Source organism: Strix aluco, chromosome 5 (assembly GCF_031877795.1).
Source record: "Strix aluco isolate bStrAlu1 chromosome 5, bStrAlu1.hap1, whole genome shotgun sequence".
Classification (NCBI taxonomy): Eukaryota; Metazoa; Chordata; class Aves; order Strigiformes; family Strigidae; genus Strix; species Strix aluco.
In genome coordinates this window covers 29,829,563-29,851,714 of record NC_133935.1, presented here as the reverse complement: position 1 = coordinate 29,851,714, position 22,152 = coordinate 29,829,563, and the positions used below count along the sequence as shown (strand labels likewise).

The 22,152-nt window shown below is 41.7% G+C and overlaps 1 protein-coding gene across 1 annotated transcript in view; it reads left to right on the top strand.

The window, feature by feature from the left end:
* Positions 1 to 22,152, top strand: part of MYH9 (myosin heavy chain 9) — a 74,228-nt gene that overhangs the window by 27,904 nt on the left and 24,172 nt on the right. The window contains exons 4-13 of the mRNA XM_074826538.1: positions 4,282 to 4,309; positions 7,578 to 7,671; positions 12,838 to 12,930; positions 13,622 to 13,685; positions 14,254 to 14,352; positions 15,259 to 15,402; positions 17,607 to 17,702; positions 18,791 to 18,909; positions 19,967 to 20,119; positions 21,946 to 22,119. Of these exons, the coding sequence (XP_074682639.1) occupies positions 4,282 to 4,309; positions 7,578 to 7,671; positions 12,838 to 12,930; positions 13,622 to 13,685; positions 14,254 to 14,352; positions 15,259 to 15,402; positions 17,607 to 17,702; positions 18,791 to 18,909; positions 19,967 to 20,119; positions 21,946 to 22,119 (1,064 nt within the window). The remainder of the gene's footprint in view (positions 1 to 4,281; positions 4,310 to 7,577; positions 7,672 to 12,837; positions 12,931 to 13,621; positions 13,686 to 14,253; positions 14,353 to 15,258; positions 15,403 to 17,606; positions 17,703 to 18,790; positions 18,910 to 19,966; positions 20,120 to 21,945; positions 22,120 to 22,152) is intronic.

The window sequence follows — 22,152 nt, the reverse complement described above, 5'->3', positions numbered from 1 at the left end:
TGGGTGATAAAGGCCTGCTAGGATGTTCTGTAACTGAGATGTGGAGCTTAAATTGCATGTTCTCTTCTAGCCTTCCAACTTTTTTCTTCTTCCATCCCAAAACATCTAAAAACAAAATTCAAGAGTTTGGAGCTCTATTAATTTGCCAATTATGCCAATGTATGTGACCACAGCAGTTCAATATTTATTCAGATTTGTTGTTTTGCAGTAGAATATTTGGCTGAGGACACTTTATGTACAAGATGTCTCTCTTGTGAAAAGAAATGTTTGTTTAATTAAGTTTTTAATGTATGCCCCAGGTCCTGGAAGCAGTCTAAAATGTGGTCTTTTATTTTTGGACTGAAGAAAGTCAAGAATGAGTTGGATGTTATGTTTTTTATATAGTAAAACTAATCTACTGATCTTATTATACCATACTGCTGTAGAGCTTAAATTTGAAGGATGCTTTACTTCCTGAATTTCTGGATGCTTGAGGCTGCTGCTTCTTATGATCACTTGAATACTGTGGTGATAAGAGCTAAAGAAGAGCCTAGACAAAAAGCTTTCCTTACCATCTGGTCTGAAATACAGAACTGTTGCTATCATTAACTAATGAGTTGTTATTCTGGATTGTTTTTAGTAAGTGACTCTGTTTAGGATTGAAAAGCAGATGCAGATTTCTTTTAATCAGGCATTCCTTGGTTGTGTTATTATAAGCAACTGAGTTTATGGTACCCAGCACATTCTCTTTTGCTGAGTAGGTTGCTTGCACAACTGACAATGGAGTAAAGGCAAGTGCTGACTGAAGTTGTGAAGTATGCCCATGTTGAATGATTCTTTAAAAAAAAAAAAAAAAAAAAAGCGGTGGAGGTGGCCTCTTGTCTGGGCAACTGAATTCTGATTCTTGATGGCACAGGTCAGTATTGTAAGGAGAATGAATATGGGCATTTAAAGCAATTCTTAATTGGAAGTGTATCTGAGAGGTATGCTTTTGTATGTGGCCTTTTGGTCGGCTCCAGTTTCCTGTTGCTCAACACATTATTTGAGTTGTCTGTCTGTACACAATTAGAAGAATTCCAACTATCCCAATGGCTGCTGCTGTGCAGTCCTGGGAAAGAATTTCCCCCGGATTGCAAACAGGAATGTTGCCTTTTATGGCCCTGTCTGTGAGCTGCCGGTGACTTGCCTGCACTTGCAGGTACTGTTCCTGCTGGCTTAAAGCAGAGGTGACTAACGCAGCTGCAGCGGGCCACCAGGAAAGTATGTTGGGGGAGGAAAATGTAGTGCCCGAGAGGATTTTGAACACTGCCTGTGACTTTTTCCTGCCTGAGCACCTTTCAACACCTTGCTGTGTTAAGGTGTGGAAAAATCCCTTTGGGACCTCCTCCGGTCACTCCAGGGTGCTGTTGCTACCTTGCCTCATTGGAATGAGGCTCGAAAAGAGCTTCTCAACTAAGTGTGACAAAACTTGTCACAATCAAAAAGTGTTCAGTGCCAAAGAGCTTCTTAGTATTATCTGATGTTGATAGTCTCTTTTTCTATGGAGCAGCTGGTTTATCTCTCTCTTACCAATGTTTTTTGCTGGTATAAGGATCTTCTCCTGGAGGAGAGGGAATGGGAAGGCATGTGCTATTCAGGTGCTTGGGGCTCCGTGTTTAAGCTCCAGTTGGGGCTCCAGTTTGAGGAGCCCCAGTGCATAAGTCCAAGACCAGAGCTGGCTACCAGGAATAAGGAAGCACCTTCCTTAGGGTTATCTTTTTTTTTTTTTTTTCTTTCTCTCAAATTGGTCTCTTAGAAGAACCTATGTGGTACCTGAATGTTGAGCATAACCTTTTCTAGGACAAGTGGGCTGCTTGTTTATAGTCAAGCTTTCCAAAGTCAGATGTTATTTGGAGGCACATAGCTGCTTTGTGATAGAATTGCACGCAGGTATCCGACTACGAAAGAATACATTTCCTTAGGCAATCCGTAAATGAGTCATTAGTGATTCCCCTGATCCACCCCCAAAATGCCCAGTCATGAAGAGGGCTGGCTGTGCCTGCTGAGCCCTTGACCCACTGGGAACCTTGAATGGGTGGGGCCTTCAGAGCTGTCTAACATCTAGTCTTAGCCTGTCCCTCAGCAAAAGGGGTGCGTATCTTAAAGGCAATGAATAAAATTCAGAACCTGAAAAAAATGAATATGCAATGCTAGTAAAGCTGCAGTATCTGGTTTTGAATGCTTAAGAATTTGCTGTGCCAAAAGCATTTGCGTGATTTTCTTCAGCTTGGTTTCTTCCAGTCCTAGGGCTGATCAGCTCTTTCTGGCAACAGTATTAACAGGGATAAAGCAGATTATTTTCCTCTATTTTTTTGTGCTCATCTGCATACAATCAGTTTCTAGTAAAAAAGTTTAAGAGCAGGAGTTGCCTATCTGTAGCACGTGAACCTAATGTTTTCATTATTGGTTTGAGAATCATTTAAGAAAAGATAGAATCTCAAATTTGGTACGTCTACCTGGTTTACTTATTCCATGAAAATGTGTCCAAAGGCTAGATATACTTCTCTCTTTATAAACTGAGTTTATAGGAGTTTTTCTTGATGAATATGGCATTCATGATGTTAGGACTGCAATGCTAAATTCACTTGCAGCAGCAGTGTTTAAGGGTATAGACAGTGGTTTCAGGTACCTGAACTCTATCTGACTATAAAGCCTTCCCTAATTACAGCTCAGTAAAACAACTTGAATGATGACTCAATTATATTGTCTAAGTACTCTCTGGTGGGGAGAATACTGAGTGCACTTGGGTACTACTGGAGAAAGGAACAGAAAGAACCACTAGCTAAAATATGGAGACAGTCACATTCATAAACGTAGCGATGAAGGTTACTAATTGCTGAAATAAATTATTAGAGCAATCCAGTGAATTGTATACTCTCATGGATGTTTGCGGCTTGCTTTATCTCACTTTAGAGATCAGACTTCAGCACAACACAAAGTTGGGGCTCAGCATGCAAAAAGGAAAGAATGACAATAACTGGATGAAATCTAACTGCTGTGTTACTGGAGTTCTCAGACTGGATGATTTGATAGTCCTCTGGTCTTGATCTTAATCAAAAAAAACCCCCCAAACAGCTAAAATAAACCCTAGAAAACACAGCCAAATAGGTAACTTAAAAACTAATGGAGATGTTGAGTTTGGTGACACAGTCTGTTCTGTAAGTGCCACAATAGCTCTTGTGGACTGTCTGTGAATGACCTTCTGTGCCCAAGTCTGTTCTGTGCCTGAACAGGTCTCACTGCCCCTGTGATTGCTATAAGCTACAAAGGCTGTTGTGGTGTAGGCACAGGCACTCTCTCCAGTCTGCCCAGTGCTTCCAGCTGGTTCCTGGTGGCATGGGGGAGGAATGGGTTGCAGACTGGGGGGCAGGCACAGGGTGGAGAAGTGGATGAAAGGTGAAACCAAGGCAGAATCAGGGGAATGTGTTCATACAGAAGTGGTGGAGTAGTGGGATGAAGGCATGGTGGAAGGACTAGTCAGGACTGCGTATGAGGAAGTGGAATCATAGGTGAAAGCTGAAAGGAGGTTAAAGATGTGGGAGAAGATAGTGGTGGATAGGCTGGGTGAAGTAAGTTCTGTATCTGGAAAGATACTGTCATCCACAGCTATGAATTGAACCCAGGAATTAGTGTGTCTACTGGTATGTCAGCATGAAAAAGAAAAGGTTTCTACTGTTACCAGCTGCTGTATTAATACAATAAGGGATGGTGCCACAACAAATTAGCTGTATAGGACTTAGGCCGCTGCTCAGTCTTGTAGTTTTCAAGTCTATTCTGTACAAAACAAGTAACAAAAATTTCTCACTGAGCTTCCAGTGTTTGTTTTGGGGATGAAAGTCTCTGATGTATTAGGCCCTCCTCCCCCTCCCATTTCCATTGCTCTGCTGATAACTTTTGTAAGTCAGTATGGGCCCAGTATAATAGGGGGGAGAGGGCTGAAGAACAAGTAGATATACATCAAACTGTAGCTCTGTGATAAAGAGATGTTCAGTGGGAGACTTCTGTATTGTTTGTAGAAAAATTGTAATGTAAACAATGTTTTTTCTGGATGAAGAGAACTAAATTGCTATGGTGCCGTTATACTTTGGCATATGGTGGGAGGTTGGGGTCTGTTGCTGTAGAAGGGTTTCCTGGCCATATTTCTGAAGATGCTTGTCAGAGTTTTACTAGTTCTTGGTTTTGTTTCTGGTGTTGATTTCATTACATCACAGAAATTTAATTTTAGAGTCTTAGTCTGACTACTTTTTTAAAATTTTATTCTAGATCGAGAGGATCAGTCCATCCTTTGCACGTGAGTATTTACAGCTGTCAGCTTGTCTGGTTGTCAAAGTCTGTGTATTTAAATTCTTGATTGGAGGACTGTCTTAATTGTAAATGCTGGGGGTAGGCTCAGTAAATCAGGTAATAATGGAGAGTCAAGGAAGGTCCCACTACAATTCTTCCAATATATATTTAATCATAGAATCACAGAATAGTTTGGGTTGGAAGGGACCTTAAAGATCATCTAGTTCTGCCCCCCCTGCCATGGGCAGGGACACCTTCCACTAGACCAGGTTTCTCAAAGCCCCGTCCAGCCTGGCCTTGAACACTTCCAGGAACACATCCACAACCTCTCTGAGCAATTTGTTCCAGTGTCTCACCGCCCTCACAGTAAAGAATTTCTTCATTATATCTAATCTAAATATACCTCTTTCAGTTTAAAACCATTACCCCTCGTCCTATCACTACACTCCCTGATCAAGAGTCCCTCCTCATCTTTCCTGTAGGCCCCCTTTAAGTACTGGAAGGCCACTATAAGGTCTCCCTGGAGCCTTCTCTTCTCCAGGCTGAACAACCCCAACTCTCTCAGCCTGTCCTCATAAGGGAGGTGCTCCAGACCCCTGATCATCTTTGTGGCCTCCTCTGGACCCGCTCAAGCAGGTCCATGTCCTTATGTTGGGGGCACCAGATCTGAACACAATACTCCAGGTGGGGTCTCATGAGAGCAGAGTAGAGGGGAAGAATCACCTCCCTCGGCCTGCTGGCCGCATTTCTCTCGATGCAGCCTAGGATACAGTTGGCTTTCTGGACTGCGAGCGCACATTGATGGCTTATTCAGTTTCCACGCACTGCTACCCCAAAGTCCTTCTCTCTAGGGCTGCTCTCAATCCACTCTTTGCCCAGCCTGTATTTGTGCTTGGGGTTGCCTCGACCCATGTGCAGGACCTTGAACTTCATGAGGTTTGCACAGGCCCACCTCTTAAGTCTGCTGAGGTCCCTCTGGGTGGCACATCCCTTCCCTACAGCGTGTGAACCGCACCACACAGCTTTGTGCTGTTGACAAACTTGCTGAGAGTGCACTCAATCCCACCGTCCATGTCGCCAACGAAGATGTTAAACGGTGCCGGTCCCGATACCGACCCCTGAGGAGCGCCATGTGTCACTGCTCTCCACTTGGATATCAAGCTGTTGACCGCAACTCTGAGTGTGACCGTCCAGCCAATTCCTTACCCACTGAGTGGTCCATCCATCAAATCCATGTGTCTCCAACTTAGAGACAAGAGTGTTATGTGGGACATCCTTTGTACAAGTCCAGGTAGATGACATCAGTTGCTGTTCCCTTATCCACCAACGCTGTGACCCCATTGTAGAAGGCCACCAAATTTATCAGGCACTATTTGCCCTTAGTGAAACCATGTTGGTTGTCACCAATCACCTCCTTATTTTCCATGCACCCTAGCATAGTTTCCAGGAGGATCTGTTCCATGATCTTGCCAGGCACAGAAGTGAGACTGACTGGCCTGTAGTTCCCTGGGTCTTCCTTTTTAAAAATGGGCATTATGTTTCCCCTTTTCCAGACAGAGGGACTGACTGCTCAGATATGATGGATAGTAGTTTACCCACTTAATCCTTCAGTTCCCTCAGGACAGGCAGATGCATCTCATCAGGACCCATGGACTTGTGCACCTTCAAGTTCCTTGGATGGTCTCAAATCTGAGCTTCTCCTACAGTGGATGGTTCTTCATTCTTCCAGTCTCTGCCTTTCCCTTCTGTGACTTGGACGGTGTGGCTGGAGCACTTGCCAGTGAAGACTCAGGCAAGCTCATGAGCTTGGAGGAGGTGATCCTTGAATATTAACCAACTTCCTTGGGCCCCTCTTCCCTCCAGGGCTTTACCTCATGCTACTCTACCAAGAAGATCCCTGAAGAGGCCAAAGTCTGCTCTCCTGAAGTCCAGGGTAGCAAGCTTGCTGTGCTTCCTCTTCGCTGCCGTAAGGATCTTGAACACCATTTCGTGGTCACTGCAGCCAAGGCTGCCCTTGAGCTCTACATTCCCCACCAGTCCATCCTTGTTGGTGAGAACAAGGCCTAGCATAGCAGCTCTCCTCATTGGTTCCTCTGTTACTTGGAGAAGGAGGTTATCATCAGTGCATTCCAGGAACCTCCTGGATTGCTTATCTCCTCTGTGTTGTACCTCCAACAGATATCGGGATGGTTGAAGTCCCCCATGAGGACTAGGGCTTGTGAACATGAGGCTGCTCCTATCTGTCTGTAGAGGGCCTCATCCACTTGCTCTTCCTAGTTGGGTGGCCTGTAGTAGACCCTCACTATAATGTCTCCTGTCCTGTCCTTCCCTTTAGTTCTGGCCCATAAGCTCTGGTTGGCTTGTCATCCATCCCCAGGCGGAGCTCCATGCACTCCAGCTGGTCATTGACATAGAGGGCGACACGCCCTCCCTATCTCCCCTGCCTGTCCTTCCTAAAGAGCCTGTATCCTTCCATTCCAACACTCCAGTCATAGGAGCCATCCCACCATGACTCCGTGATGCCAATAAGATCTTAGCCCTGCAGGCGTGTACACATCTCTAGCTCCTCTTGTTCATCCCCCATGCTATGTGCGTTTGCATATAGACATTTAAGTTGAGCCCATGATGAAGCTAAATAATCCTTTCTGCAGAATACTTTTCATAAGTGGAGAGGAAGAAGGGAGGTTTTGAAACAGTCCCTGTGCTCAAACTCGAAGAAATACAGCTTTGTCAATGCAAAAGGCTCGGGGAAGTCTTCAGATTTGATGCAGCTGTTCTGTTTAAGTACATTCATACTGATGAGGCTGATACAGTAACAGTACTCTTGATACAGCAGTTTCTCTTCCAGACACAGCAAAATTGGTTGGTCCTCAGTTCTGCTTAAGGAATTGGTATGTTTCTTCTTGCAGTTGGGAGGCTTCCTTTTGAAAGATTCACTTCGTTACCTTTCACCCCTACCTCTACAGCAGCTTCCGAATTATTCCTCAGCCACTTGGCAATCTTTGTATCCAAGTGACTAGAAAGCATAGTTCTTTATTGCCTTCCCTTCTCTGTGCATGCATGTGGAACCTGCACCCAGCGGCAAACTGGCTGAGGGCTAGCAGTCCAGCCACACTGCTACTGCTTGCCAGTGCGACCTGTTTTTTCTTGGTTTTGAGGGAGGTGCTGCAGTGGCCAGGATGCAGTTAAGGAGCTCTGTAGCCCTTTTGGGGTTAGAAATATGCATGTGTCCCCCTCCGTCTTGTTTGGGAATGAATTGCAGATTTTCTTTACAGAGGTGAATCGGGAGCTGGTAAAACGGAGAACACCAAGAAGGTCATTCAGTATCTGGCTCATGTTGCTTCCTCACACAAGTCTAAAAAAGACCAGGTAAGACCTAGGTTTAATGATGCTTTATTGTTGTGCTCACTTTGGACAGTAAATATATATTGGCTGATGTTGGTAAAAGCCATATTGCTCAATAAAAGCCTAGATCCTAACATACGTCAGGAGACTGAGGAGGACAGTGAACTATGAATAAAAGTTTGACAAAAATTGCAAGCCAGGCAACATTGTTCTAAGTCATAACTCCTTTGAATTCAGTGGAGCTACAGTGGGGTAAACTCATCCACAACCTCTTGGATTCGTGGGCAAGTACATAGGCAAGAGACACTATAAACGAAGCATTACTCTTACTGAACTTTTCACACGGATGTATTGCGTATAGCCAGTCTAGGCAGTTTAAAACTGGTCCTTCTGTGGAGGAATTGTCTCCTTTCTTCTGTACCTTTATAGATTAGGTCTGGTTATTATATATACTGTCTCAAAACTGGAGAATACAGTGACAGGCTAGTGGACATCAGCTGAAAACTTTGAAATTGTAGGAAAACATTAAAAGGGTGGAAAACAGCCAAGTGTTAGCAGCACATGAAAGGAGGGTGGTGGTGATGGTGGGAGGACTTTAAAGATGTCTCACTTATATTTTTTTCCCCCTCCCTCTCCCCCGATGGACTATTGCCGAATTCGTCAGTTGTATCCTCGTAGGTGAGCTGCACGTTTACTGCACGTTCTGCACCAGGAATGCGTTTTCTGTCCCATTGTGTGATTTTTTTGAGCAGCTTTTCACTCCACACCAATATCACTTTCTGCAGCTAAACAAATCCATAGACAATTCACAATTTATTTTTTTTTTTGTGTGTGGTGCACAGTAATCCTTTTGTGAGGATGTTCAATGGGAGACTAAAGTAATATCAAGAATACTTGTGTTCTGTACTCAATACTGTTTTGCATTTAAGGTTTTTCTTGCAGGATCTTCCCAGATATACCATTTGAGAAGTATTCCTCCAGGGCAATAGGACTTCCTTAGAACTAAAAGTGTCTTGTGTGTGTGGTGTTCCTAGTAAGATAAATATAGTTAGGTGTTTAGCTTTCTATTCTCTGCAGTGAGATGTGGCTGCAGGTTGCAAAGAAAGGTTGGGGGAGGGCTGCCCTGCAGACAGGGTGTTCCAGGACTGTGAGCTTGTTAGCCAGACCTGAACACGTTGGAAATGGTGAGCTGTGTAATGAAAGCCAGATGCCAAGTGTGTCTGCTGTATCTGTACGTAAGAGTTTTCCCATAGTAGCTTAATGTGTAGGCATGTCTTATGCGTGTAGAGTATATGAATAAGAAGGCATTTCTGCACGCAGGCATACTATGTGTGTGTACACACATAGTAATAAGTAACTTCTGGAATCCAATCAAAAAAAAGTATTCTGTGTGCCAGAGTTTGACATATGAAGGCTTTTTCCATGGTCTGTCAGTAGCTGTATTTAGAAACATTCTCCTTTTTTTTTCTTTTTCTTTTTTTTTACATGTGGAAAATAGAATCATGGGGTTAAGTATTCTTCCACTGCTTATCCATGAGCAAAATGTCAACCACCAAAGAGGAAAGGCTGTCTGCTTAGGAGTGTAAAACAGTCCTAAGTGGGACTGGTTGGTGATTTGCCCAAGTTTGGTATTTCTGCCCCCCCCACCCCCACCCCGCCTCACCCCGCCAAGTTTTGATTCTTCCCAGAAGTCCTGCAGCTCATATTTTGCTCCAGTTTTGTAACTAAACAGTAGCATTGGCCTTACCATAGAGGGTTTAGAACTGTAGTCTTTGAATGTTAATTAGTAATGAGTGCTCTGTCCACAATTCTTTACAAACCTTAAGCTTGGAACCAGATTATAAGGATTTATAAAGATGAATACATGAAATTTTTTGAGGATCTCAGGTATACTGGTTGTGGCAGATTTCTTTAGGTAGAATATGATAGCCTTGAACCTTTATGCTGCAAGATTAGGCACAGAACTTAATGATAATATAGAAAGCAGTGGTGCTTTATCTACGAGGAAGGTTTCTTGGCTGTCATCTATTAGAAGTTTTGGATGTAAATCCCCGTTTTTCAAAGTATCAGAGCAAAATCAGATTTACAAAGCATATTCTCCAATTCTAGCTCTCTGGTTTCTGAGGTAGTGGCACCTTCCACCAATCCCAGTGCTTTAGTATATTCAGCTAAATAGCTTCTAGCTGCATGGTGTGACTACTGAGCACGTTAAGGCTACTTTTGGGGTCTACTGAATCTAATTATATAAACCCTTTTTTTTCATTTTATGGAAGTTGATGTTTCCCCATGTTTAGTCTCTGCTTCTCTACTGACTACTTAATTCATGTAATAGTTTTTTCAAGATGAGAATGTTCGCAGCTAATCAGAAATTCATGGGTAATAGTTGCTAATGCTTAAATATTTGTAATGAAGGTTAGGTTACTGATGATCCTTCTTCTTTCCCCGGATTGTTGGGATTCAGTTATTTGAGAATCTCACATGACTGCAGAAAATAATACAAAAGCAAATCCCTAAAGTGTAAAAAACCAAAATAACAAAAGCCCCTACTAAAACAAACCAAAACCACAAACACCCTCCCCCATCTTTTAGGTTTTTTAAATGCATTCTGTTAAAGCTAGCTGTGATTTCTAGATGCGTTTCACATACTTCCCGAAGAGTAAATGGCTGGCAAAACCATCCACCTTGCCTAGATATCATTCCAAAAAGTGTACTCTGAATTTTTTGCATCTCATACAAGATAGATGTTAAGGATTTTAGTTGCTTTAAATTGGTGGTGTAACTTCAGAGCAGTAGGAGAGCATACTGAAGAGTGTGCACTGCCCAGCCACAGGCTAACAGGTCTAGTGGCTGTTACTGCTTCTGCTTTCAGGAGGAATATTGTGCATACTTCAAATGCATGCCATGTATTAAACAAATTTGTTTCAGGTCAAGGAATGGCAATTACGAGTGTTAGAAAATTGGCAGCATCTTAATGATAGGAATCTTAAAGTTTCTAGAAAGCTTGTGATGGACAGCTCTGTGTTGTACTATTCTTGCTTTGCAGGATTACGCATTGTATAATAATAGTAAAGTCTTTTCCTTCAGTGAAAGGTGACCATCAACATTTAAGTAAAAAAACCCAACAAACTCCACCCAAAACTTTTTTAAAATTTTGAAGATAATGGGATTGTCTTTTTAAACAAAGACAGCGTACAGTGAGGAATGGATACATTGCAGTAATCTCAGCCACTTAATCTTATGTGTCATTGCCATGGCATGCTGGGAACTTGATGTTCTCACTGTATCATGGTGCTGAGGCAAGTCATGAGAGCTAACTGACTTGACCAGCTCTTCAATGTTTTCCTTTCCCCACAGCTTTATATTGCTGTGAACCTGAGCTGGTGTTCTCTATGTGTATTGCTACCTTGGTGATTGAAGAGACATAATCACCTCTAAACTACAGTTTACCAACACCTACTTGACACTAATGACACTTTCTTCCTGAGGTACTGAGTAGAAGGGTCTATAGTATGGATTTCTATAAATTTGCTCTTTGTGTAGCTAAGCATGTCCTTAGTTTTATTTTTAGCTAAATAATTAAAATAGATTTGATGTCAAAGCCTGACTTCTGTGTAGAGGAACAAATGGGCTTTCTTTAATCTCTTCCCTTGTTCCATAGTTGGGTTGAAAGGCTATGTTGCTGGCATCTCTATCTTGCATAGTAACAGATTGCAGTCAAACAAAGGCCTAGGACTTTACTGCAGGATGGGGAGGAGGAATGGGGTGAGGGAAGAGTGTTCCAACTTCAGTACATGTGCCAGAATAGGAGGGGAAATATGACTGCCACACAGTTTCAAGGACTAAACCCAGTTTCAAGGTTTTCTCCTTACAAAGCCATGTGCTGGCTCTGTTGTGAGAGAGCAGATGTCCCAGCTCAAGTTCCTTTCCCAGGGCTAACCCCCTTGTTATATATACTTGAAAGTGAATGAAAGCATTTGCAGCAGCTGCCCCTTCTGTATACATAGAGTTCTACAGGGACTGAGGGTCTTGTTTGGCCTTGCACTTTTGCAAGCTTGAAGTGAGGTGATTGTACAAGTAAGAAGGACTTGTAGTTCTTTGTACAGTTTCTCATGTATCTTCCTTTTTTTTTATAGCATGTATTTTTAGAGAGACTGTGTAAGGACTAATCTGTTCTATAATGCACTTTGAGAATGAATGGGGACAATTTTCCTTTAGAAATACCCTTAAATAATTTGCCCATAAATTCTAGTTGTCGTGAATCAAACTTCATTTCCAACCATTATGCACAGGAAGTCTTGAGTACTTACTATAACTTCTAAAAAGAGAAACATTAATCTAAACTGTCATTTTCTGGCTCTAGAAGCTTTTTAGGTAATCTTGAAATACATAGAACTCTATGCTTTTAACACAGAGGACAATTAATTTTTAAAAGCAGCCAGGGATATATCTAGAGCCTGCGGGGAAAGGTGTATATGCTCCAATGGTCTAGTACTTGGCAGGGATAAAGGTTTCGAATTTTTCTTTTTCTACAGCTCCAGCATTTTATGTTCCTTGAGGGGAGGAGTGTGCAAATATGGCAGCAGAATGCAAGCAATCATGCAGTTTGTGGGATACCACTAATTCTCTTTTTTTTGTGTGCCTTCTTACAAAGGAGGTTTTTGCTTGTTTGTATTTTGAAAGATGTAGACTCTTAGTGCAAGCTTTTTGGGTCGTTTTTGTTTGGTTTAAAACACTGGATCTTTTCAGACTAACTTCTTAACCTACTACTAGCAGAATTCAGGGCTGTCTTGCAGTAGCAAGACAGAATTTTCCTCACTCTTCCAGCCTAGGTGGCAAGACACTTCTGGGATGAGGTCCTGATCTTGGATGGTATGGTGTTTTGCTTCAATCCTGGGAAGTCTGTGGGATGTTATGGCCAAGTGGCTTTGAAGGGCTTCTTGTTAACAGAAGGGTAGCACGGGGATGCCCTAGTGTTGAGGAAGGGAATAAGGCATATTTGTGGAATGTTTCTGTCTTACCCAGATAACTAATGAGTCTCCTTTGAAGGCTTAAGGGATGATCTCCTAAGGTTTAACATGGCTTCTCTACAACAGATGCCAAGCTAGTGTGAATTGAAACTTCAGCGCTGGTTTGACCCAAGGTTAGTGCAGTGAACTGCTACCACTTTATTAATTTCTGATTTCTCTCCAGGGAGAACTGGAGAGACAGTTGCTCCAGGCTAATCCCATCCTGGAGGCCTTTGGAAATGCCAAGACAGTAAAGAATGACAACTCCTCAAGATTTGTGAGTATTACTATTTGGCATGGGTGCTAGTATTCTACACTTTCCAGAGGGAAGGCTTGGTCTGCTTTTGGGTGAATTGCTATCAGGTATAAGACAGTTGTCTGAGTGACTTCCTTCAAATTAATCTGGGAAGTGAATTTCATTCAGTGAATTATCCAGAATAGGCCTGATAAGTCTCTGGAATGAAGGAGCCTGACCCTGTGACAGGATTACGTATGCTGATTTTTATTGTAAGTTTATGACAGTCAATTTTATCCTGGAAAACAAATACTGGTCCTTATTTTGCTTGCTCTGGAGAGCAATGGACAGCATCTGAGAGGTAGGTGGGGGAGCTGGAACTAAATGAAAATGATTGAAGCTAACATTGAGGGAGGTGGGACTGCTTAGATCATATAGCACATAAAACTGTAAGGGACCCTGGTTGTGGGCAATCTAGGCTGAAACCTATTGAATTTGAATTTTAGGCTGGCTGAATGTCAGAAGTGTCTGAAAGTGATTGGTGTCTTGTTTGTTAAATCGCTGTATGATCAGCAGGCATTGCCTACTGACTGACCTTATGTTTTGCCTAAAACCTGCCTGACCTGTTCTGAATTTCCTTTCTTGTATTAAAAAGAGAAGGTTTACCTTTACTGTTTACTGCTGTCACCAGATAGCATTAAAATTAGTATTCATTCTATTACATTCCTCTTAGGGGAAGTTCATCAGAATCAACTTTGATGTCAATGGCTACATTGTTGGAGCTAATATCGAGACCTGTATCCTTTCTGTAACTTAAAAGGAGACGTTAAAGGCTATAGAGGTGACAGTAATGGTACCTAGCAAACTTTTCACAACTGACTTTCCGTTTGTCAGGTTGAGAAAGTAGTAGGAAGCACTTAAATTTATGCTAGCAAGATTACTGTTGGGGTCTCCTGTTTTTTCATATAATATTTTGTGACTTTTGTGATCATGGTGTCTTTTCTGAATGAATTAGTTCTAATCTTAGGAGGTTGAAATGGAAGCATAAACTGTGATAAGGTGAATAGCTGTGGAATTTCATAAGTCATTCTCACTTCTGTCCAGGGTAAATAGAGATGGCTGGCTGGCTGTTTTTTTCCAGTTAAGTCTGCTTTTTATCAGTTAAGTCTCTCTTATCATCACCATCATTCAGAGGCTGGCAGAACAGAGACCAGAAGCTCAGTGGGTTGTTGGCTGATAATGATTGCTAAATCAATATCCCAGATAATTGGCACAAGGAGACCATCAGGTAGTATGAGTTTTTTTGTCCTGCTGTAGAATAGGAAGTGATTTGTATGTTGTGCCATATACCTTGACTCTCTGAAGATCTACTGGAGAAGTCACGTGCAATTCGTCAAGCCAAAGAGGAGAGAACCTTCCACATCTTTTACTACCTGCTATCTGGGGCAGGGGAGCATTTGAAGAGTAAGTATGATTGTGTTGTAGTTATGAGGTTCCCTCATCACAACAACAGAAGGTCCAAAACACTTGTAGGCTGGGGCCTGTTCCTTCATAGTTTCTTGGCTCAGCCTTTTAGATGTGGCTGCCTCTCCTCCATTTCTTCCATACACTTATAGATCCCTCTGCCATCTCCCTGTACTACTTAGTTCCTGAAAACTTGCTTCTCTGGTTCCTTTCTGCACTTGTCTCCTTGCCAGCAATGACTCTACATCCTTCCTTATCTAAATCACTGTCCCATGTTTAGTCTCGTCTTGCATGATGTAAACCCTTCTAGTGCAGGAATGGTCCTACTGTGGTGTACTCAGCGTTTAACTGAATGGAGCAAAGCTGCTAGCACATAAGCAGCTCTAGAAGTCTAGGATCCTAGCACAACTATCTGTAATACCTCAGCCTAGTAATCAGAGCACATGTTGTCCGAGAGCTGCAAATTGATCTGGAGGAAGGACAGGAGGAGAGGACTTTTCTCATAGTTGCTGCTGTTTGAAGAGCTATATATTAACTTTCACCTGACTTGAAACAAATGAGGTGTCTGAAATGAAAGGCAAATTTACTTTCAAGTTAATCCCTGCTTCTTATAGACTTAGGGCATAATAATGATTGACATTGCTTTAGTGGAGTAGTCCAGAGGAGGGAATAGAAAGAAATAAAGCAGAAAAACTCTCCAATTTTATCTAAAATACATGAAATGTTCAGCCTGTGGTAAAACTGGGCTTAATCCCAGATTCATCCAGCACCTGCTAGCATATGCAAGTCAGAAATTTGATCTCAGTGGTAGCTTTTTGTCTCTTTAAGAAAAGAAAAAAACCCAAACAAACAAAACCCAAAAAACTAGAAAAGCCGTAGTAACTTCTTTCTCAATTCTTTCCTAAGCTGACCTGCTGCTGGAGCCTTACAATAAATATCGCTTCCTTTCCAATGGGCATGTTACGATCCCGGGTCAGCAAGACAAAGATATGTTTCAGGAGACCATGGAGGCGATGAAGATCATGGGCATCCCAGATGAGGAGCAGATAGGTATGAATCCTCTGAAGGGCTTGAAATGCAAGGAAATGAAAGAGGAAACAGATCATATCTCTCTGGAGCTTTTTTGTTCTGGGGTTCTTTTTTTTTGTTTGCTTGTTTTTGGGTTGGGGTGTTTTTTGTTGGTTTTGTTTTGTCTGGTGTCCATTTTCCCCTCTCCCCCGGCTCCCCCAAGTGAATAGTATACAAGTAATAAACTCAGTGGCTTTGGAGTGACCCACCTCAGGAACTACTAGCACAGTTTCTGTTTATACAGTTAATGTTAGAAGTCAAGCAGCGAATGAAAACATGCTTCTGCTTGCTGTTTTTGTTCCCAATCTGAGGGCTGTATATCCAGTTTATGAATAACACATCCAAGATACAAGAATCCCCTCATTCTCTTGGGCAATGCACAGCTTGTGTGCTCCCCCTATACCTAAGCAGTGGCTTTAAAGTATCTAATCCAACCACTGCTGGATTAGTACTTTGAGAATGGCCTGGTCATAGTGCCTTTCTTTCCAGCTTAACACTGAACTGCTGATCAGAAATTAATATTGTCTGATTCTGGGAGCACAGTACCATGACAGTGAAGCTAGAATTGCATGCAGCCAGCACAAAGTGCAGTGATACATATTCACCAGAGCTCTGTGCTGTCTCATTCGGGATCTGCCTTACTGGTTGGGAACCAGTGTTCTGCAAAATCTCAGTTTCTAAATGTATAAGGTCTTCTAAAACTAGGACTGTTTTTCCTCTACCTAAAGCAAGCATCTGTGGTGGTTTGATGTCATCACCTCCTCTGCTGGAGTCTGCAGCTCTTGTGGCTGTAGGGAATATGTGCCTGTGCCTTAACTATTGCTCTTCACAGTCCAGTCTGCTATAAATCCACGCTGTTGTTATCCACAGTTTAATATACTTCTCAATATCCTGAGTCATCTGAAACTGCTGTATGGAGGTGAAGAAAAATTTGCCTAAACTGAATGAAAGAATTGGCAGCCTAATTTACTACTGGGATGTCCTGCTATGCTAGTGTTTTTGAGTTGGGTTTTTAATGTATGCTCTAGGGCATGTCTTTGCTGTCACACAGATGAGCTATTGGTTCCAGCCACTACAGCAAAGATAGCTTTAGTGTTTTGCACTTGCTGTTCAAAGTGCATTAATGTGCGTTACAGTCTTAGAAGAATAATGCATAGAGTAGCTTGATTAGTTGGGATGTAAAGTCTAAACACTATCTTCATATATGAGACAACGTCAAAATAAGCTGTCTGTCCAAGTGCCAGGACTCCAGATTCAGCTGTCAAACCACTGAATTTCATAACATGCCACTAGGAACATACATGTTTCTGTTGGTCCTGATATAGCATATATGGAGCCTTTGTTTGCTCTGCTATCAAAGGGATATTGTTTTAAAACAAACGTTTCTGTAACAGGTAGAAATTAGCGGACAAAAAAAAAAAAATCTTTGGTACAAGATCCCCTTTGCATGTGACTGGCAGTTTACTTTGCTTAAGGCAACTGGAAGCTATGATGCAATGAGCTTCAACTGATACACAGTGAAAACTGAATTGATGCTACAGCATTGAAAAATTTATTTCCTGCCCTGGCATCTGATGATGCTTTTGTGATGTGCATCATTTGAAGAGTATGAATATATCGTTAGCAATGGGTGGGGTGCTTCAGTGTGTAATAAGTAACAGTTATGGTAGAGGCACTTTCGCCCACATCCTGCTGCCCATACATTATAATGTATGCTGTATGGACTACAGGCCTTGGTCAGGGAGCTGAAAGTGATACGGGGCTAAAGGAACAAAATCTTACTTCTCTTAATTGGTTTGTACTCTTAATAACTGTCTCTTTCCTGTGTCTAACAGTAGTCATTGGGGAAAATAGTGAAATTTTGGCCCTGTAACAGAGAACGAATGTTTTATACAGATGTAATAGTGTGACGCATTACCCTCAGTCCTGTCTCCTGCTTTACTTATAGTGGTGTTGGGAATGGGTACATTTCCAGGCTGTGTAGTCATGCATAGGAGGGACAGAGAAAGTCAGTCCTGTGTCCTGAATAGGAGTCATACAGAGGAGTTATCTGTGGTGCTTTTCTCCAGATTCCAGAAAGATCTTCAGAATGTTGAGAAGGGCCTCTTAATCATGTCAGGAAAGCTAACTGGGTCATATCAGGGCTTTTGGTGATGCCTAACACTAAGCTATTATTATTTTAAAAGGTCTGCTGAAGGTTATCTCAGGTGTTCTTCAACTTGGAAACATAGTCTTCAAGAAGGAGCGTAATACAGACCAAGCCTCTATGCCAGACAATACAGGTAACCCTCCTCCCATCCCCCGCTCACCTCCCAAACTAAAATGCAGAAGAAGGCCTACAGGAGGTTCTTGCAACTAGAATAATACAGTATGTGGGGAGTGCTGGAGTCCTGTTTTTTCTGTAAGGTGAATTATTTGTCAAAGAAGCTGATGTGCTCCTTCGTACAAATGCATGCTGTTTTGCTAGGCGTGTGTTTACAGCCACCCATGGGCAGGAATGTGGCACTGTTCTTGTGACAGGGCTAGGCAGAAAGAATGTGTGATGACCAGATGAAAAGAATTACTCTACTGGAATATGTAGTGTGTGTGTGTTTTAACCAAGCTAGGAATGATTGCTCCTACAAACCTCTATTATCAGAGTTTAAGGAATGTTCTTTGCTGACTTTGTAGGTAGACTTGTAACTCAGAGTAAGGTGGATAGTTATGTGGAGGGTATAAAGTATGTGTACTATTCTAAGTGCACTGCCCATTGATGCATTCGTACAATGTTTCACATGATGGAAGGCTATCTGTTGGAAGACTTAACTCTTAGACCTTCATTACAGATGTACTGCAGAAATACAAGAGGTTGCTAATTTATCTTTAAGTGTTTATATTTTTGGCTATTATTATTATGGAAAATATGCTCTAAATGGCATTTTGGGGAGGAGAGTAAGCCATTTGGGTTTTGGATCTTGAATCTGAAATACAGAGTTGCCTCAAAGACTAATCTGTAAATGAAGACAGAACCATTAGCTTGATTAACAAATCTGTTACTTGATGTATCTTTAAATTGAGTACAGACTATGAACTTTCTAAAACTTCCGTGTTGTGACTTAATGGTATGAGAGTATTGCTTCAGATTGACTCTCATGGCTTCTGGAGAAACTCAATAACCTGTAGTATGGGTTGCAAGAGGTTTTTTGGGGATTTTTTTGTTTTGAAGATACCTTTCTTTGTCTCGTCAACCTGTTCTTAATTTAACATTTTCTGTAAGCTGTTTCATGACTCTCTTGGGAAGGCAGTTGCAGGAATGTTTTACGTTTGCGTATTACTGTAAGAAAAACAAAAGAACATTAATCTCTTTGTTGTTTCCTCTTACCGTCTTTAGCTGCTCAGAAAGTGTCTCACCTTTTGGGTATCAATGTGACGGATTTCACTAGAGGTATCCTGACTCCTCGCATCAAAGTTGGACGAGATTATGTCCAGAAAGCTCAGACCAAAGAGCAGGTGTGCATTCTCTAAAAATGAACAAGTACTTTAGTCTTTAATCTTGCTGCCACAAAGCTAACATGTATTAGAGGTTTCTGTAGTGTTTAATAACCATCTTTATGACTGCACTGTATGGCAACCACACTTGAATAATGCAGCATACATATTGCTCCTAGTATTTGCTCACTTGATCTGTATAAAGATTGAAATCACCCTGCCCCTGTAGCACTTTCTCATCTGAAAGGAGAAAAAAAGCCAAAAGAGAATGCAAGTCCCTTAATTTTGGTGACTGGCTGTCCCAAGGAAGTACGTTCCTTTAGTGCTGTATGCAAGGATGACATTTTCAGGTTGCTGTAATTTTTGAATAGGTCAACTACTAGGGTGGAAGAATTTGCTGCTGACCCTTGAAACTGATTGTAAATTTTGTAACATTCTTGAATCAGGTTGTCCTCTAAATGAGACCTGACCTAGGAGCTAGTGCCCTCCTGAATGGAGCAAAGTCCCTGTGCTTGTCCACTGCGTGGCTTCTTTATGAACGCATCCTTATTCTCAGTGTAAATAAACAAGCCCCCATAACATGGAAGGGGTTAGGAAGAGTGAAGTCTAGAAATAGTCACGAGCTACCTTTCTGTGCTACCTTTCCATTCTGATATTTAATTTCTTGCTATACGTAGTATTTTTGTGTCAATCACAGGTAGGGTAATGGCACGGGAGGGAGGGATTTGGCTTCACAAATCCTAAATTACAAAATAATTTAAATGCTTTTCTTTGGGCCTGTGAAACATGCTATGTTACTATAGTGGAGGTGACTGGGCATCATTTTTCTTTCTTGAATACCAGGCCTTGATTTCTCCAACAGGCAGGATCCTGAAATGTGGCTTTGACACACTAATTTAAGACAAATTCTTTGGTCTTCTTTATGGAGTATTGCTGTGCCATCTTCTTCTCATTGAGAATAACTTCTGCAATGAGCCTTGTTCAGTGAGTTTGGGCCATTAGATGCCGAAACAGTGTAACCTGTGCCTTCCTTTGGATTATAATGTAACTCCTGATTTTTGTCTTTTTTTCTGTTTAGGCTGACTTTGCCATTGAAGCACTAGCTAAAGCCACTTATGAACGTATGTTCCGGTGGCTGGTTATGCGTATCAACAAAGCATTGGATAAGACCAAGCGACAGGGTGCATCCTTCATTGGAATCCTTGACATTGCTGGCTTTGAGATTTTTGAGGTAAGGAGATGTCAGGTCCTTGCACTCAGCATAGTTACCATGGAGCAAAGACTGCTGAAGGAAATCTGTTTAAAACTGGAAAAGAACACTATAGTTTTGGAAAGGATGTATATTCCACTTCTGTTGTTTGAGATCTTTGCTGATGTGAACTGCCAGATAAGTTAGTTAGTAACTTCAGTGGTTCATTGCCGTAGTGTATTATGTATTCTGCAAATGTTTTATCTTATTGCTGTGTATTCTGGTGCTTACATACTTTTTGGTACGTGTGTTAAAGTTATTTTAATTTCACAGTTCCGGGTGTTCTTGATTCTTTATAGCTCACACCTTAAGAGTTTGCTAACCTGCAAAAGAGTCTTTTAAAATGTCATGTAGAATTATGGATCATCATTGCACTTAAAATTTTATGTCCCGTTAGTCTGTCCCACAACATTTAAGGGATGACCCACTGAAACCTATTAGTGTCATTAAAAATTGTTAGAAATGGTTTCTTCCTGCTGATGAGTTTTGGAAAGACAAAGACAGGGTAGACCAAATCAGATCCAACATAAATTCTGACCTTTGTATGCTCCTTTTTGCAAAAAGTCTGAAAATTTGGGATCAGAGTGTGGTTTCACATACAGCTAAACGAATTTAATGGTGGCTCCGTGGTGTGGACAAAGAGTGAACTTGGTCCTTTCCCCTTTGCTGCTCCTGGCTGCAATTGCTTGTACTGTTCACCTCGTTAGCCCTGTGGAAAATATTTTCTTAGGGTGTTTTATAATTGAATCAGTCTGCAAAGGGGAATCTGAGCATAAAAACTGATGCAAGATAAATGTAGACAAGGAAGAGCTGAAGGAAAGTTGAGGGAGAGATGGAAAAGAGGGGAAGTGGGAACTCCCTCTACAGGTGGCAGTGAACTGTTAGGCCAAACCATGATGTGTATGAAACAATGATTTTAGAATGTGGCTTTGCATTATACTTAGTCTGAAGCAACCACAGGCTGCCATCAGAAAAGATCCTGCCAAACTATCCTGCCATTATCCCAGCCAGGCACCTCCTATCAACCTGTGTTATGTTGGATCTAGTTCATGTGCAGCTGCAAAGTGAAATGGAACAATCCATGAAATAAAGAACGTAGACACAGAAAAGTTGTTTTTTTATTTTATTTCTCCTTCCCCATCTCTGATCAGTCTACCTTTGGTTTCATGGTTGCTGGATCTCATGTAAAGGAGGGGAATGGAAATACATGGTTAGGAGTTACTGAAACATGGAGGAAGAACAGGACCATTCTCTTTAGCAGCTGCATTATATTTAGTGTGATCTAACATGAAAATGCACTGTGGGTTATTTACCTTGTCCTTACAATTTGAAGAAATTTGGAGATGTTGAAGAAATTTCCCTTACCTTTTCTTGCTCTGATTTTATATATGAGGATTTAAATAAGGACTTTCCAGTCCACATGCTTTTAGGAATTTGTCTTCAGGCTTTGTTGCTTCATCTTCCTATGAAAATGACTTGCCAGCTTTGAGTTTGTGAGAAAACCAGAGTCTTTTCTTTCCTGGGTTAAGTAGCTGCAGTAGTTCTGCTGTTCACAACTAAACATTCTTTTGCAAAGTCTGAGGAGCAGTGTGTATGAACTTCCCTAGGGATTGCAACACTGATGCAGTGTCATGTGACATAAAAGGCAGTTCATAAGCAAATAGGGCTATTCATGAAGGGCTGTCCAGCCCATACAGAACACTAGCTTAAATTCCTGAACTATAGATGTGATCTTTTGTGCTAAGAGGATAGTAGGTGTGTCTTCAAAAGCAACTGTTCGAACATCTTTCTACCTTTTTCTTCATTAGTTGAACTCCTTTGAGCAGTTGTGTATTAACTACACAAACGAAAAGTTGCAGCAGCTCTTTAACCACACCATGTTCATTCTGGAGCAAGAGGAGTACCAGAGGGAGGGCATAGAGTGGAATTTCATTGACTTTGGCCTGGATCTGCAGCCCTGCATTGATCTCATAGAGAAGCCGGTAAGCTTGTTCTTCTACCATCGAGCAGCAAGG